The sequence below is a fragment of the Prenolepis imparis genome, unplaced genomic scaffold, assembly GCF_030444845.1.
Source record: "Prenolepis imparis isolate NDT839.2.m4 unplaced genomic scaffold, iyPreImpa1.0 SCAF_2, whole genome shotgun sequence".
NCBI classification, from domain to species: Eukaryota; Metazoa; Arthropoda; class Insecta; order Hymenoptera; family Formicidae; genus Prenolepis; species Prenolepis imparis.
The window spans coordinates 15115861-15134851 of record NW_028141160.1 but is presented as its reverse complement, the minus strand read 5'-3'; the positions used below and the strand labels follow the sequence as shown (position 1 = coordinate 15134851).

Genomic DNA, 18991 nt, shown 5'->3' with positions numbered 1-18991 from the left:
TATCAAATACATATAATCGACAGTCGTGCTATTCGTCTTCATTTATTTTATTGCATGGTGCTGGACGAAAATGATATAATATAATGTTTAATATAATATAATATACTATAATGTTTGAGATAAGAACCTGTTATCCCTCAATGATCGACTTGGATATGTTTAATTGTCAATTATTCTTTGCAATATATCTTTTGCATAGAACTTGAAATATATATTGTACAACTATTTCTTATTTTAAAAGTATTTATTGTGTGACATTTTAATCATCTTTTCGAAAGTAATCTTTTTTAACAGATAAAAAATTAAACTTTTTTTCTTAAAAATTAAACGAATCTCTAAAATATTTTCTTTTACATTTAAATAAGGTTCTTTAAATGATATAATTAAACTATCCTTTCTTAACAATTTTATTTTTTTTTGAAATTTTTTGTCTTTTCTCTTTTTAGTATTTTATAATGATATTTTATTATCTACGAAGAGGGAGAGAGAAATTTCTCTCTTTCTATTTTTTTTTCTTATATTTAACTGATCTTTTCTATTTTATTTACATATTATACAGATTAAATGAGGATGTCCAATTGAATATGTCTCACTTACATATTAATCATTAAGCTGGATACAATTAATATCGAATAACATGATCATAATAAATATGTATACGATCGTCAAATGTAAAATGATTACGATTTACGAGTTTATATATATTCCAGATTAAATCATTTTAAATATAAAATCGCTGAATGTTATCGATTTCGTTATTTTGCGTAAGCTAATTTTATTAATGTTATTTTGCATACATATGCTAATTCACGTTAAGAGAATAAGTAGTCAAGAACTGGATTCTTCATTTCATCTCTCTTTCAATTTAAGATTACCAAAAATACCATCTAGCGCGATTACGTTTTCTGTCACAGAAGAGATCTTTGACCTTTATTTATTTACGAATTCTGTTCATTATCATATTTCGAAAACAAATGGCAAAAAATATCAAAAACTCATAAACTGTTTATATATAAATAAGGAAACAAGTGAATAATAATCTGTTTTGTAAACTGTTTTGAAAATTTGACATCAGATCATAGAGTTATATATAACGATGCGCTTCCTCGATAATTCGTACTTTAAAGCGCATCATCGATTGATCGCGCTATTATTGATGCATCATTACGCAACAGTCTTCTATTTCAATTGCTCTCACCGTCCTAAAGAGGTTGCGATGTATAGAAGAGGTTGTGTGCCGCTGAGGAGACACGTCTCAATTCTTCTTTCTTCGTGAAAGATATTGCACGCGATTGGCACAATAATGGTGTTTCACGATCATTTATGACCAACGGTGTTAGTAGTCATGAGCCAATTTCGTTCCGGCTTCCTTTCACCTTCTCGTCCGATTGCGAAAGAAGCTTTCTCCTCTAGCTATCGTTTGTTCGCCGACAGCGATTTTCTTGGCAACCGAAACTGGCGTGACTTCTCTGTTGCTTTGCGTAATTATTTAGAGACAGATTTAGAGTCAGTGACGCATGCGTCGAGTAAAGTCCTTGGGTGATATGCTTTCAAGCTCTTTTTAATCGTGATACACGATTTAATAATGTACGATTAAAATATACTTGCCGGCCGGAAATAGAATTGACATAATTTATTTCTTAATTTTTTTTTAATTTAAAATTAAAAATTCTTGATTTAACATGATGATGCAAGCTTTATTTCGTTTTGTGTCTATCAACAAAGATGTCGATAATAAAATAGAATCCAATATTTTATTATTCAAAATTTAATTGTATGTAGTTTAAATATATGAATATATATATATGAGTAAAAAATTTATTAATAAATTCGCAGCATAATATTAGTGATATTTATAATAAACTTATAAAAGTTGCATTCTCTTGCTACTACTTTTAATAAAAAATTTTCATAAATTTTGACGATATAAATATACATCACGCAAAAAATAAAAATGCACCGGAAAAATGCGCGTGTGAGTGTTCCGCGTGCGCGATTCATCTAATGCAAGCGAGCGTACGTGACACGCGTGCGTACGTGCGCGCGTGTGCGCCGGCTCGCATTAATGCGGCGATCGGGGCCGTGGGAATGAAACGAGTAGCGCGAGCGAGGCACGAGCGAGGGCCCCGCGACGAGGAGGGAGATACGGCGCCATTCACTCCCGCGGACGACAGGAAAGGCCGACGACTATCGGTCGCATGCGGGAAGAGATGTGTGTGGTAGCGCCGATTCCGCGCCGCGACACGTGCTTTTCCCTCGCGCCGAGAAATGTCAAACCGAGAAAGTAGCGGCGATTGTTCGCCGCCGAAAGCGCTCTCGAGTCGGCACACGCAACCGGATTTATTACTTTCGTTACCGGGAGCAGCATGGTTTTTTTTGGCGAGCTGTAATATCTTTTATGTATTTTGACGTGTAATAAGTACCACACATGCCTTGCGATTAATTCATTTACACGTAAAAGTTATAGCGTTGGCATTAATTGTAAGAAAAAGCAGATCATTATCACCGATGTTAATGAAATCGGATGTTGTTCATAATTGCAGTCATTTCTTTCCAATTTTAGAGATCAATTATTAACTGTTTGTGTATCTAACTTATTTTTACTTTTAGTATAAAAGATTAATTTTAGTAATGTTCAGGTTAAATTTTTGCGTTTTTTTATTTCGGCTATCTTTCTTGACACGTCAATTATATCAGCGAGAAAGTGTGACACAATAAAAGAAAATATAAAGTAAATCAACGATAAATTATTTTAATATCGCTAGTAGATTAATCAAAGGATCAGTATTAAAAATAATCGACCAAACTAGCACAAATTTTTACACTTTATTAAAAGTTACGACGTTTCGACCATATGGTTGTGGTCCTTTTCAAGTATACACTAAAACTTTTAATAAAGTGTAAAAATTTGTGCTAGTTTGGTCGATTATTTTTAATACTGATCCTTTGATAAAGTAAATCGTTTTCTTATAAGAAGTTGAAAACGTAATTCTTCAAATCGCACCTCACGTTAATCATATTCCTTATCTCTATTTAATAAACTGTTTAAGCTGCGCAATTTTTCATTCAAACAAGGATAATAAAAATTAAGATAATTGATTCTCTCGCGTGTGTCATACTAAAACTCTATATTTTATATTATATTAAATTTTTGACATTAAAAAAAATATCTTACAATTAGATCTTTTGTATTAATATAAACTCGATTTATTTTCTCAAACTTTTATAAATGTTTAAAATTATATACATATATGCATATATGTATTAACGTCATATATCATACTTCTTGCATGAATAAAATTTACGAATATCTCGAATGCCTTCGATATCTCAAACGAATACAAGTTCGAAGTGTTCCCACCATGTGGGCATTACGTGTGCGACGAGGCAATTTTGTACAAGAAAAAATTCCTGTGCAGACACTTTAATCACTGTAATTACTGAGAAGAAGCTATCGTACGACATTACTCGTTTTGACCAATTTACGCGATCCAGATAGCCGTGAAGTGACTGCAAATGAGGTAAAGAACCATGGTAGGTAGGGGAGGGGGGACAGCATGGTAAGATGATAATGAATTAATTTATTTAATCGACGCGTCACGATATACCGCCGGTGAAAATAAGTCACGTAATTGATACATTTCGAATGAAGTTTTTTTTCTTCTTTTTTAATATCGCGCTTTATTTTCTCGCGGTTGACCTCTTTTAAACTAAAAGTGTGTGTCAAACGAAACTTCTGCCCCTATAACGCAGGTGCAGACGTGCATCTAATGCAGGGTTGTTTGAAGGGTTGCCTACCCTATAGGCTGATATTTACTTATCTACTCCAAAATATCACATAGGAGACTTACAGGCAATTTTTTTTTATTACATGTTCTTACATATTATCTATTTTGTCCGCTATCTAATTTTATGTCGCCCAATTTAAAACTTATTAGCTGCAAAAAATGCTGAAAAAAATTATTAATATATAAAGTTAATTACTTTAATAAATTTTTTGACATTCTTTAATTTTTAATTTAAATTATATATATAATGAGTTTTAGTATTTAGTATTTAGTTTGTTGATGTATTTAGGAGAATACATATCATAATATCATAAAAATAAATTAGACATATACAATCTTACATTACACATATACATTTTATTTTTTTAAATTTTAATATTAACATTATAGCAGCAACTTATCGCGTATTGTATTCATATACTCGTGTTAATATTCGTAATAATAAAATGCTGTAAAAACGCCAGGTGATATAGGCACTTCACAGTTGAGTATCTATTAAGTAAACAAATTTGAATTAGCTCCATTGAACAATTCGTAAATTTATTCACCCTTTCGATTATTCTATTATACTTCAATATACGGTTATCGATCATCATATCTTTTATTATTTTTCGGTCTGAAAGTTGGGGTTACCCTTGCGGTCATTGTGGAAGATCATGCGAATTCGCACGCACCCCATCTCATTTACTCCGCATTGGACATGTGTCTGTCACATATGGACAACACATGCGCATAATGTCAATTCATATCTGTGCATCATTTTCGGTTAAATGAACTATTGTCCACTTGCTCTTTTGCACGTTTTTTTTTTTTTTAATGTAGTTAACAATTGATATTTTTATAACTTATATATAAAGAAATTAGCTATTTTACTGATATAATAATATTGAAGGGAACATTATATACGTAGGTATATCAATAATTCTATTTGAAAGGTTAAATCAAAATTAAAAAAAATACAAATAAATGTAATATATTTAAAATTTGATATTCTTTAATCACATTTAAAAATCACATTTTTCAGATATGTAATTTCATGTACTCATCTCGGGGAAGTTTTCCCGCGTAAAATTATTTCCTTATATCTTGTAGCTTTTTATGGACGAAATAATTTTGTCTGATGTTTCTTTGAAGCTATATTAAATGGCTGGTCAAATCTTTTTCATCTACTTTCGGAATTCTTAAGAAATTTTTCATATCGTTAAATATAACGGAGTTTTGAGAGAATCTTATGTAAAAGAGAAATCTTCTTACAATTAAATATATGAACAGATAATTTTAACAAATTTTAATAATTTTTTTATTGATATTTTGATTTATATGACACGAAATAATAATTTCTCTAAATCTCATGTGAATTTGAACTTAAAGAGGCTCTTTTCGTGTATCTTTTTGGTGGTACAACTTTTTATATAAATGGATGTATTTGCAAAAAAATTTAATGTTTGTATGATATTCTTAAAATTACTTACTTACAACTAAGGTGAAGGAAACGATGAATTAATTGATACAAGATATATATTTGCTTATCAATAACATTTATTTTAAACAAACATATTGGAAGACATATAGAAAATTGTCGGCTTGCCGACATTAAAGCCGATATCACAATCTCAAAATAATATACTACAAAATTTGTATATATAAGTATATATATTTTAAATACAAATATCACAAACGCGACTAATGTGTCGCGATATAAAAAAAGAAAAAGAAGAAAAAAAAATATAACGCGTCTCTCTTTGACATTCCCTTTATCAATTTTTGTTATATCTAAGGAATGCTCATCTCGGTCAGTCAGTTGTCAATGTGACATAAAATTAAAATCTATATAATCTAGTGATCACAGTTTCGAAATGTTTGATCTAAGTTCTCGTCCCGCACCTCGGGTGATGATAGCAATCTTCGGCTTTGGAGGCACGATCGATGCTTCCGCGGGAAGTTTAGTGCATCTCGAGTAATCAGCTCTCGAATCGCCTTTGAGGTAGACGCGGTTGTCCTCGATGATGGTGTCTCACGCCACTTGTATCTCGGGAAGCTGGTGCTGCGAGAATGCGCGCTCCTTGTAGCACAGGTCTCTGTCGGCCATGCTGAGTGTCGTCCAGTAGAAGTCGCCGGCGTGGGTGTGGGCGAAATGCACCGGCACGTAGCACTGACCAGGCACAACCGGCACGACGGTCATCTGTCCGTCCAGGCAGACAGTGATGGCGGCACCCTCTTCGGCGTCTTGCAGCTCCTGCAGGAGTCTGCCCTCCAACGCTTCGTTGGCGTTGTTCTGGTTGTCGACCTCCTCGGTGAAGATTTCAATTTGTGGCACGGCCTGCTGACGCTTGTTGCTTTTGATGTACTTGCTGGTGCGTTTCTTCAGCATTCGCAGCAAAGGCTTTAATGGCTTCAGTATGCGTCTGCTCTTGCCGGCGGTCCTGACAGCCTTGTCTTGTGACATGTTCAGGTTGTAAAGATTGTCGTTGAGCTCGTTCTGGAACACGTCGCTAACCTCGAAGTCGAACAACACGTGTTCGGGTACGGTAGTGGCGGCCATCTTTCTTCCTTGTTTTTCTCTCTCTCTTTCTTCCTCTATCTCCAAGCTGCTTCTCCCTTGAACCACGTACACTGAACCGGTTTTTTTCCGCCGAACTGTCGGAACTCGGAACACGTGGCACGAACTGTCGTTCGATAGGAACTTGGCGGGAGAACGTGTACTTGGTGAATGTGCTTTTGGCAAGTTGCTTTGAAGCGAAACGCTAGTGAGCGAATGATGCCTTAGTACGAGCAACCCCGTTCTTATATAGCCCCGCCGCTGCACGGGGTTACAGAGTGGGGAAGGCAGGTGCACTCTGGCTGTGGGAACTCAGAGAATTCGGAGCTTCCCACGTCGGGGTCCACGCCGACCATCTGCCGGTCTTCTCCCTTCCTCCGCCTTCACCTCTCGGTCGTCCACCACCTACCTCGGTCCCTGTAACACCCTGCTTGCAGGGGCCTCTCCGTTCTATATATACACGTGCGCACACACCCCCATGGTCACCCCCGCTCGATCTTATACGTAGTGAATCCTCTTTCGTTTCAGCGGCGATTCTGATTCCTTAGAGACCTTTCTAGAGGGGTCTCTTTCTCTAGGATGCAGCCGGGATTTTTAGACACTGCAATAAGGGGATGGTATAGCTTTTTCAAGATTGGTTCAAACCTGTTGCGACACGTTCGTGCGCGTCACGCGAGTTTGCGTGAGGTAAGACAGATTTTGTCGTCAGCTTTGCATCGAATACAAAGTATTTAACTTGTTGCGTTTCGTATCGGGGGTGACAAGTTGGGTGTTTAGACACGATATCGGTAATAATAGAAATAATGATATGAACGAAGAAAATTTACAATGCTTAATTACGCTTAATTGATCATTGGATTCATGAAATATTTATTATATCAACTTTGTGACACACGATCATGGTATATTTAATTTTGACATGCAAACTAGCGTGATACGAAAAGTGCATCGGGTTATAAAACTTGTACATCCCGTGAATGAATTCTTTGTTGGGGGCAAAAATGAAGAAGGAAGCAGTTTTCTATAGATTTTTATATCTTATATCTAAAATTAAAATTTATATTTGACGGCTTAAATTTTATTGGATTTATTGGATATTGAATTTATTAGATATTGGAATTTTATTTTATCTTCTATTGCGAATATTTTAATTATTTTAATTATTGTATTCTAATATTGCATTATCTCGTTTTTCAAATATTTTTAAATGCAAAAAAAGAGAGTTATGTAATTATATAATATATAAAAATTAATATTTAAATTTTATATTTAAATTTTATCATAATTATTTTTTAATTATTTCAATTGAAAGAGATATGTATATTTTATAATTAAAATATTTAATGAGAGAGAGATTTTGCATACACATTATTTTTTGGATGAACTCTATGGCTCACAGAAAAAATAATCTCGAGTGCGATGGTTGTTAAGAATTTTTAAGCCAAAGGGTTAACGTATAGCCAGTAAGTTATAGTAATTAACGTGCAGTAATAACGTATCCGGGCTTCCTTCATTACCCCACTGTGCTCGAGAGATTTAGAGCCGAGAAGCGTCTAGACGCCTCGTGATAGGTGCGGTAACTCCCGCTATTAAATACACCTCCGGATTTTTTATTATCTTGGAACTCGGTCCCTTGTCTTCACAATCACGATGCTTCCATTAGTTGTACCGTCATAAAAAAAACCTGAAAGTTTTTTGAGGGAGCGCGTTTTTTTCCTCTCACACATACCCCACGAATTGCCGAGTTTTTTTCTTCGGGGTGATATTTTTTGACAACCTGTTTCGTGGCACGTGTGTCAGATGAATAGTAATGCGTACGCATTAGCACTTGATAGATAAATCTACTTACTGAATGTATACAACTAATATTATAATACATTTTTCAGAAACTTTGCATTTTAAAGAGAAGAACATTAATGAAATATACATTCAAAAGTACATGAAAAACTTTTTTCCGGGAATAAATTTTGAGGAGCATAAAAAAATAAAAAATAGAATTACACATAATTATTAATATACTTCAATTATTTTTTGGGGGCTATTTATTTGTTATTCAAAAATGTTATTTTGTCAAGTTTTATGAGTAATTAAAACATTAACACGCATTATTGGAGGTAATTCGCTTAATTTAAACGTAAGATCACCAGCAGTTTATGAGGTGTTGGATTGATGCACCTGAATACCAATTGAAATCTATTGAGAGCGAAAACGGGTCTCGTGTAGGATCCTGTCGAGATGGGGGCAGACGCAGTATGGCTATATCCCGCAGGCAAACTTTGTCTGCCCTCTCGAAAGACAGGTACCCTCGGATTATTTGTTTTCACTTGCGCTTCGAAAATACAACTTGGGACAGGTGGGACGAATCTTTGCAAACTTGACTTACCTGCGATGATTACATTGAATTTGCAAGCGTGATTTTATTTACTCAGTTTATTATTGATTTTATATTGTTTAATATTATTTTTTAATCATTCCCAAATTTCTCATTGAAAATTATTTTTTTAAAAAGCTCTTTGTAAATTTGATATACAGAAATATTGCGAATATTGGGATGGGTAATTTTTTATTATATTATTTCGATAATCTGATTAACTTATGTATATTTATGCATTTTAAGATATTAATGTAAATGAAACTAATATAGGATAAAAATATCTCTGTATGTTTATATTTTATTTATATATATTACATTTTATTATATGTATATACATATATAATAAAAATATATATATGTATAATAAAATATAATATATATATAAATAAAATATATATACTCACATCTTATATGTGCGTATATATACATATAAGATCAAATTTAAATTTTTTGTAAATTATATATATGAAGATTAATAAATTAAATTCATTTTGATAAATTTTCATATATAATTTATACTTTAAATTTCATCTTATTTTTTATTTAATATATGTTTGAAAGTTTACCGAATATCTCTAACCACATATCGTTATTGATTTAATCAACAACAGCTGATTTCATCTTCTTTTTTAACTTGCAAACTCGACAAACCTCGAATTTTGCCTTGTTCTACATTTAGTCAAAAAAATGATCGACCTTTCATACAAATATAGAATATAAAAATGTCATGGATCATTAGGCATATCGATTGACTAGTTTTACCCACGTGGTAGCCGAGTCATTGGAGTGTCGCATATTGAATACCACAGACATGGCTAATTCGCAGAGGCCCACAAGTGAGAGTTTCGCAAATTTTTATATTACATAAAATCAACATAATTAATTAGCAAAAAATAATGTTTCTGTAAAAAATTCTAATATTCATCGATCTATTGAAATCTAGCAAAGTCAATCGTATCGCAGCGACATTAACTCGAATATCTCCAGCTTGTAAAGCGATCTCGCGTCCACTATTACCACGCAGGCAGCAGGCGACTCTCTAATGAAAATTGAGGAAACGGGTAATTTTGCGCGTTTCCTGCTAGCCGCGGATTTAAACCGGTTTGCGAGCACGGATTCGCGGACGTTCTGTTCCAACAGGATCACTCGCTTCACTTCGCGCTCTTTCGAACCGCCGTAAACAGTCGATGGAAAGAAGCCCTCGTCTCTCGGAGGACCATCACGCCAGATCGGATAGACCGGTTCTTAACGTGACCGTCAAATTTTAATTAATTCGAGACCGCGCGGTGTCCTGATTTAAACCCGCGCCCTCCCTCCTCTTCCTTGCGTATTCGCGCGAACGCGCACATCATCCCGGAGGCGTCTCACATGGAATTAATAATTCATGATCGTTTTGCTCATCCACATTCTAGCGATTCGAGAACGGTCCGTCAGGTTTTTAAGAGCCGCGCCGTTCTTATATATTCTCCTGGATGGAAATTTATATATATACATTTTATAGTATCGATAATCACATGCATTGCCCAACGAAACGAAGAGTCGCCGCAGCGCGTGACAAATTTCCAAGACGCGTTTGTGCTCCTTGAGCAGAATGGTTCATTAGCCAACAAACGACTCGGCATAAATTACGCGCCGTTGATCTTTGATTTTATAGCTTGGACAGTCTACTATTCTCTAATGTCGGTAGATATATATATATATATATATATATATAACGTTTCTGTGTGAAAAAATAGTCTACAAAAGTCAAATTAATTCTTAAATCTTATTACTATAAATTGATGAGAATTATTGGACTTGACATAATTTTAAAAAGTCTCTGTTTCTCTAAGCAAGGAGAACTTAGGAGAACTTTACTCTTGGATGAAAAATAGATCAAAAATAAGAATATATTTTATTTTACTGAAACATTATTAATTATTAGGAATATAATTAAAATTTGCTTGCATCGAAATATATATCGCTAAGGTTGCAGAAAAATTTTAGCGAAAATTACACAGTATTTAAGCTGTTATCACGCTCGAAAATTGTGCGACGATGAATATCTTGCAGAAACTGCGCGTATCATATATTCATATATTTATTCCGCGTCTCGGACGAAGGTATTAGATTATGCAAATCGCGTGCCGGACAAGTGTCGCGGGTTCCATCAGATAAAACGTTATTCCGAAGGTGGAGGCGCGTGATCCCCTTCACGTTCGACCGTGGCAAACATTAGAGGTGAGCGATATGACACGATCTTGATTAAAATACTACCTCTGGCATTCCGCCACACGATAGTATCGCTTTATCGCGTCATTAACCGACGAGAAAAAGGATCCGCGAATGTCTGAATAATCGGGCTAAATGCACGTTGTATGAAATGCATTTAAAAATGGCTCGAGATCACGCACATGCGTTTCTTTTTGTTTACTTAGCGCGTCTACAGATATGAAGATTCTTTTTCGCTCTCGCAAAACTATCATACGTATAATAGCGAAACGTATAAAGCGCCTATATAAATTTATATATAAAGCCAAATAATATTTAGGTATCTATGCGTTAATATATAAATATTTTGTTCACGGACAGTGTCTGTTGCTATTCGATCGCAATAAAATACAACAGACAAAGTCTGTAGACGACAAAAACTTGTAAACAAGCTCGCTCATATAATGTTGTGTTTTATCAAACGATAATTCAGTTTCTATTTTAAGAGAAAATCTGTAAAAGAATTATCGTAAAAAAATTCATACTTTTTATTCGTTGTAATAAATGTTGCATAATTACATAAGATAATTCTTCGAAAAAAGTAGCCACGTCCGTGACTTAGAAATGGTAACTATACGAGAAAGCGAACAGCAGAGGAAGGATGTCGGGCGTTGAAAAGATCCTGGCAGTTTTTTTTCAGACCGCGATTTTACATGGAATTTTCATTAGCATATAATTAATACGTGAGCAATGACCGCGGCGTTCTTTTTCTCGCGTATAAAACTTGTATACGCACGTTCGACGATGCTGCGAGTAAACGCGAGAGAGAAGAGAGACCCTCGATGAGATTGTAAAGGGAAAAGAGAAGGCGAAGAAGAGAAGCGTGCAGAGTAACCTAAAACAGTAGTGGTGACCCCCGGGGCTGAGCAGGCCCAAACAAGAAGTCCCTTCTGACGTCACCGGCAGGTGCAAGCAGAAGTGCATCCTCGTCTCGCCGCGCTTTTCTCCTTCTCTCTCGTTCCCTTTCTCCTCTCCTTCCGCCTTCCTCTGCTTCTTTTTCTGCTTCCTCCTCGCACACTCGCGTGTAATCGTGCCGATTTCGAGATCGAGATAATTCGACCTGTACCGGGCGTCCACCGTAAATCCGGTTGTTTTCGTTGAAAATTTTTGACGTATGCACGTTACTCAACTACGCTCGCTCTCTCATGGAGCTTTAATTAATGATTTCCTTTGTGGTTCATTGAGTCGGCTGCGGATAAATTGGCAGGGTGATTGCAGGGGCGAAATAAAGGATACGCAATATCGCAGATATCCGCCTTTAAATAATTCGAAAAGTTATACGTAGGATAATCTGATCACCGGATGTTTTTCCAATATGTTTTCATAAATCTTATATGTATATGTATACTTTTATAGTAGAAATGACGCTAATACATATATATATATATATATATATATATATATATATATAGATATATAATTATACAAAATTAATTAAAAAATATATTATTTATATATTTAATTACAAATTTTTTTATTGTTATATACATAAAATTTTCAAATTTTTGTATACATATTTTTTAAAATAATTTTATATGAGCCCAAATTTAATTGAAACTTAGTGCCGAGTGTTATGGAAAATAATAAAAAGAAAACAGAAAATGCTTTGTCATTGAGATTTAAAGACTAACTGAAAATTCGATCCTAATCTATCTCTAGTACTTTTAATCGAAAGCCGATACGATTCCACTGATGGAACACGCTCTTTACTGACAGTAATAAAATATCCTACCGAGAACATTCCACGGATTTCATGCCCGATAGCATCGTTTGTAAGTGGAACGACGAAATCCGAACGAGCTGCCACGCCGCTGCCAAGGTAGTCCCGTCTCGTTTTATCTCTCGAGGCGAAGGTAAACCGCATCCGCGGTTGGTACAGATGCAGCGAGTTATCTCGGTCTTAAAATCGGTGCCATTACACATGACCGCGCGCGAGAAAAGAAAGAAGACTGTTGATTCTTTTATACGCGCGCATATAATCTTGAAATCGATTTTCTCGAATTATGCGATGTTACTATATGAAACAGTAATCATCGTGCAACATTACGTGTGTATTTCTCTTTTTATTTAATTTATTAAACTCCGTATTCCATTTTAGAACGTTAAGTAAATTTTTCGGATTCTTTATTCGAGATATGCGATTTTCGTAATATGACAAATTACTAATATACTTGACGATAAATGTGCGGTATGATTATGACGATTTCATTAAACAAAAAAAGTAAAAGTTTCTTCATTTTATTTTTCTCGTATCTTTTTATTATAATTTTTTTTGTCAAAAGAAAATCGTCAGCCGATTATTCACTTATTAACTTCCAGGAGAAAATCGATGGTAGAAAAAGAAAAAAAGATAATGAACGAAGGTACGTCAAGAAAGAGAGGGGATTAAAAAAAAAGAGAAAACCTTGTTCACGCCTGGGGGCGAAAAATAGTCCAACGACTACCGTATTCGTTTTTTATTTCTCACTTCTATGGGGTTGGTAATCGCTTTCGGCAGGTAGATGCCGTTCTCAGATAGATTTTCTTGATTGGAATTTTATCTCTCATCTCGGGTATAGACCTGAATTAAAATGTGCAAGAAGTCTGTAAAAGAATTCGCGTTTTCTTTTTACACTTTAGAATTAATAAACACAAACAATCGATTATTCCACAGATTCATTATTCTTCGCTTGCGGAAAATATTCCGAAAATGCGGAAAAATTGTATTACTTTGAATTACGGTGTTTATTTAAATTAAATATATAACATTTTAATTCTTCTATACTATAATTTTTAATTTGCAATTTTATTAGTGCGTTAAGTACATGATTAAAAATTAAATTTACTATTTTACATTTGACAAATATAACGATAAAAATATATACACATTTCTTTTTTTAGAAAGGCTATAGTTAATAGATCAAGTATAGTTTTATAAAATTTATTTTTTATCTGATTGCATTCGTTATATTCAATGATCAGCTGTTGGCCTAGTTGGATTCCCCCACTTTGCGGCAAATGGGTTGAATTTATAATAGGCTTGCACCACTATGTTTTTTCGATGCTTATTAAATATTTTTTAAAGGGTGTTGAGGCCATGGGTCGATACGAATTTCGGTTATTAGGGCGGCACCGTATGTAAGCGGACTGAATTACATCTCGAATTACCGGGACACTCCCAGCGGTTTCTAACGAGCTTTTTTTACAGCTCGTCAATATATAATTCGTAAAGCTCGGCGTGTCTTCGACGAAACATTTAATGATCGCGCGATTATAATTTACCGCATTTCGTTGTTTTTTTTTTAGCGATTGCGCCTGTCGGCCGAAACGCGTTTCATCATCGCAATAAAACGCACTGTTATTTTGTGAATTAACGTTTCGCTAATTTCTGCCGCAGGTGAAGCAGCCGCACCAGCGCGGATTCGACGACTGCGAAGCGGATCGACCAGTTTGGACGTCGGTTGGTGAGTGGTGAGTCTCTACATAGTATCTTTTGTATGTAGTCTTTGTGCTAAGCATTCGTGCGCTGCTTTTAATTTAACACTTAACTTTAACACTTTCAATTTTACTCTTAACGCTAGTCATAAATATCTCTTCTAAATTTTGGATGTTTGCTATTACATTCTTTGTTAATGCAAAACGCATTTAAAATGCATTATCTGATACTGAAAAATGCATTATCGATCATAAAAATAATTTTATTTTATAATGCCTATTTATTTTTCTTCGTTTAAAAATTGAAATCAGTGCAATGGATGCTGCCAAGTAGTTTGGTGCTTTTTTACGATCGAGCGATTTATCCTTCGCGGATAAATCCTTTATGCGCTTCGACTCGCTCGCCCATCCGTCAGAAAACCACGCGGAATCCTTTGTCCTCTCGGACCGGTCCAGGGAATTTCCGTGGGTAGAATAAAAAGGGCCGGACCATAATACCGCGACGCGCGCGAGAGGACCCTTTCGATTCCTTTGAAACGTCCAGGCGGTATACCGGGAGGGGTTAAAGCGGCCACGGGGGTGAATGCAATATTATTCAAAATCACGAAAATCTCCGGTAGAATTTCGTTATTTTCGAGGCCCATTCGGGACCGTAGATGCATATCTTACATCGTTGAATGGGCCACCGTACGGGGTAAGCACCGGCCGATGTTTGTTCGACCTTTCCCCCCTTTTCCCTACCGCATCACAAGGCGAGGGTTGAGAACCGAGGGGCGAGATCCAGGTAAAAAGGGTCAAACGCGCTCACAAAGGACGCTCCTCACCCTCGCATCATGCTCGCGAGCACATGTGCGCGCAGCACGCAATCATAAAAGCGACACTTCGATCTTGCGCGCCGAGAGCGAATCGATTGAAAGAGAATTCAAGACGATTCAAGGGTTGATTTTCGTCTTCGTCTCTCACCGGAAAAACTTGTCTCGCCGCGTGCACCATCGACTGCATGGTATACACACATAATGCGCTTGTGTGATATAGTTTCCGCAGCTGCCGTTTACGCAGCCCTTTTTCCACATTTTCACGAAGCTCACCAGGTGCGCGATTAAAATTATTAGAATAACCGGCGTTAGTTTTTACCGAGAAAAGTTCAGTTTGCGAAGTAATGTTTTAATGCACTTGTCGCTAACGTCCCGGACTTCAACTCGGAAATCTTTTATTCCGCGCCTCAACCCTTTCACAGGTGTAGTCCCGTCGGAAGGGAAACCCTTTCCTATTGTTCGCAGGTTTCCGCTAACTCTTTCGGTACATCGGTTGGGATTTTGGGTTAGCGGATCGGAGGGTCAAACGAGAAATTGTCTGATTAACGGTATAGAATAATTTTGTGATGAACTATTTATTTGATCTACTGCAATGCTTTTGTGTAATACTTGTCACTAATAATTTGATAATTTCTGCTTTTTGATATTATTTATTCCTTTGATTATTTTTGTAAAACAGTAGAATTTATAATATTTCTAAAAGAGCAAGGTTTATTTTCTTAATTCTATGAAATATTGTATTAAAATATTTCTATTATTTTAATTAATAAATTTAAATAAGAAATATTAGACCGGATTGCATCATACTTGAAATCTCTTTTGATATATTTTTTGGATACAACTTGCATTACACAAAAACATTTTTTTTAAATTGCATTGTTTATAAATTACAAAAAACGCAATTTTAGAAAATATGATGTCAAGTTTGATTGAATAAGAACTCGAAGAAAAGACATTTCTTTCAAGTAGATTTTCGCAGGTTCGAACAGTTTAGACGCGTTTAGTTATTTCGCTCAAGGAGAAAAGATTTCTTTTCGTGTCACATGTTACGTAAACTCAGAAATGTTTGCAACAGACAGAACCCGGCCTGCAGGTTCGAACCTGCAGAGTATTCAGCGTGCTTTGACCGAATTTCTTCACGTGCCAGCAGCAGGCAAGACATGTTCGAACTTGCACAGATCTTCCGCACAGATCAGTATTTGGGCCTCATCCCAAAGTCTCGCGTAAAGGAGAACGGATCTTGCCAGATGCGAGGACCTGCCGCGACGTTTGAAAAGCGAATCCAACTTGGGGGTGGGTGCATTCTCTCTCGGGGGGTTGTGTGAAAAAGTCTCTTTTAAAAGGACGCGACCTAACTCTCTCGTGCGATGCTCCGACACGTACTTTTCAATGGCGAATTTCATCATCCTAGATGCGCGCCGTAGAAAGGGGAAGGATTCGTATGCTCGCGAACAACTGTATCCGTGACGCATAAATTTTGCTCGGGGCATCCTCGAAATTCTCACTCGTTGCTTCTGCACAATGCAGAACGATCCTGATTCGAATCTTCTTTCATCGTCTGCATTAAATTTATAGAAAGTAATCTTCACCTTTAAATGTGAATTCTTTGCACAAATTTAGACATATATATGTTTTATTTATATAAAATATATTTTTATTTAAACGATTATACAAAACTTGTAATTGAAAATATTATAAATAATTATTACTATATAAAACCAAGGATTCTAAATAGAAATATTAAAATTAGGCGTATCAATTTTGTTGAAAACTTGACTTTTTACTTTAAATCCAAATTACAAACCACACACGGCGATAATAAAGACGTCAATACGTTCATATAATGAACTTGATAGGCTCTAATATCAATACGAGAATCCTTATATCAAATATTACTCGGTACACTAAATTTGAGAGTCGACAAACTTCTTGGAGGACCATGCGGTGATATTCCTTCCATATCGAATTCAAAATCCTCGAAGGTTTTGCGCGTCGAGAAATATGGCTCGAAAAGAGTCCGTTTCCATTTACGAGAGTCGCTATTATGTCCTTAAATAAACAGCTGTTCCTCGCAAGTCTTGCACCTATGTAAACACAAGATTCTGACGAAACTGCCGCACGCTCGGTCGATCCGTGTGATTCATCCGACCGGGGTAAAGGAGGAAAAAAAATCGAGCGCGGGGGAGGATAGTTTTGAAAGAAGAGTGTCGGAAGGAGAGGGTCGCATTGAAGCTCGCAGGACCATGAATCTGCCTCCGGGGCACGGATCCATTCTTAAAGGATTATCATTATAAATTATACATTTCCCGTCTTCCCTTTCTGCCGTCTTCTACTGCGCTACCGTCGAATGACCGGTAGCGACTTAAGGATTTCTATTGCAGGATTAGCGCGGACCGTGTCATCGTGGTATCCTGTCTATTCGATTCGTTCTTCGGGAGCGAAGATGCTCGCGAACCTCTTCGCGTTTTACGATTTTTTTTTCGAAATTGCGCCGTTCGCACATGAATAGCGTTCAATTCAATTCGAATGCGTTTTATTTTTCGAAAATAGATGTGGATTCAATGATACTGCAGATGCGCAAACTTATAAATTCATTGGATTCGCAAAGCGTAGAAAATTGCAACAGATAGCATCCCCCGAGGCAAATGCGTACGAGAAAGTATATATGAAAATTAGAATGTGTTTGACGCGAAGAGAAAATTGTTTAGCAAATATATGTTTATTAACATTTATATTTAGGTATTATATTTAGGTATTATATAAATAGATATAACAATCTCTGCGCGCTAATAATATGTAGGCAATTTTAGATGAAAAATGCTTACCGAATTCTATCAATTTCATAATTAAAAACATATTTTTTACATCTTATTATCAATTATTTTTGCTTGAAATATAAAACAATTTTAATCCTATTTTTATATTAAAAATTCACAAAAGTAATTTAGACAAAAAAAATATGGTTTGCACATTAAATTTCGCTCAAAATAATTACTATAGTCACGATAAAATCTATAAAAGAACATTTATATCGAGAAGGGGAGGGAGGGTTCTTTGCTTCCAAGACAGTTCCAAGACGGGTAGAAATTGGCTATAAAAGTGCAATTTATTTTTATCGCGAAAATGTTATTTACAATTTTCTTTCGAAAAGAAATCTGCGCATGATGCAACACGACATTTAACTTCATCACGATTTATTACGATTTGGCATCTATTGAGTATCGGGCCCACAAAACGCCCGATGTCGATTCACTCGTCGATACGATGACGTTTTTGAAGAGTTGCCGTGCCGCCTGGACTCGCCCTAAATTGTTAATGCACGATAACAATTATTCGAAAATGCTTGTTCGAACGTCAGAGGCGACAATGACTTTTCGCGAGGAGAAGACGACGGTCATCGCCGATGGCGTCTCCTTCGTCTTTGTGCGTCCACGGTCTTTTTTACGTATATACGGAGGAGCAGTTTGATGGGTCTCTTTGGTCGCGGCTCGATCCTTTTCTCGAACGCGAAGGGTCCTGTGGGCGGAGCGGTTGGCCGAGAAAGAACCTCATTCGGGTCCGGCAACAAGGATTCTCTAGGATCCTGACCAGCGGGATAAGGAACGAGCTTTCAAAGAGGCTGAAATTGAACACGTGCAAGGGTGAGTCAGAGCAGTCGAAGGAGGAAACGAGAAGAACGTTGAAAAAGAAAGAAAGAGCGGCCCCTGGACTACGTGGGCCCTTTGAAGATTTCTGCGTTAGATAACGTTATTCTTGCAGGGCTGCAGCTTTCTCTCTATTATAAGGTCTATTGTGATTGCCATAATTATTT

The 18991-nt window shown here is 36.0% G+C and overlaps 2 protein-coding genes across 3 annotated transcripts in view; one reads left to right on the top strand and one right to left on the bottom strand.

Moving 5' to 3' along the window:
* LOC145948932 (tubulin monoglutamylase TTLL4) overlaps positions 1-18991 on the top strand; it is a 137802-nt gene that overhangs the window by 34120 nt on the left and 84691 nt on the right. Inside the window, exon 3 of one of the 2 annotated variants that reach the window (XM_083058522.1) lies at positions 14328-14401. The gene's annotated coding sequence lies outside the window, so the exon portion shown is untranslated. The remainder of the gene's footprint in view (positions 1-14327; positions 14402-18991) is intronic. The other variant, XM_083058521.1, reaches the window with a different exon arrangement.
* On the bottom strand, positions 5337-6532 carry LOC145947449 (uncharacterized). The gene has a single exon (XM_083057225.1). The coding sequence runs from the start codon at positions 6328-6330 to the stop codon at positions 5803-5805; it is 528 nt and encodes a 175-aa protein (XP_082913351.1). The 5' UTR covers positions 6331-6532; the 3' UTR covers positions 5337-5802.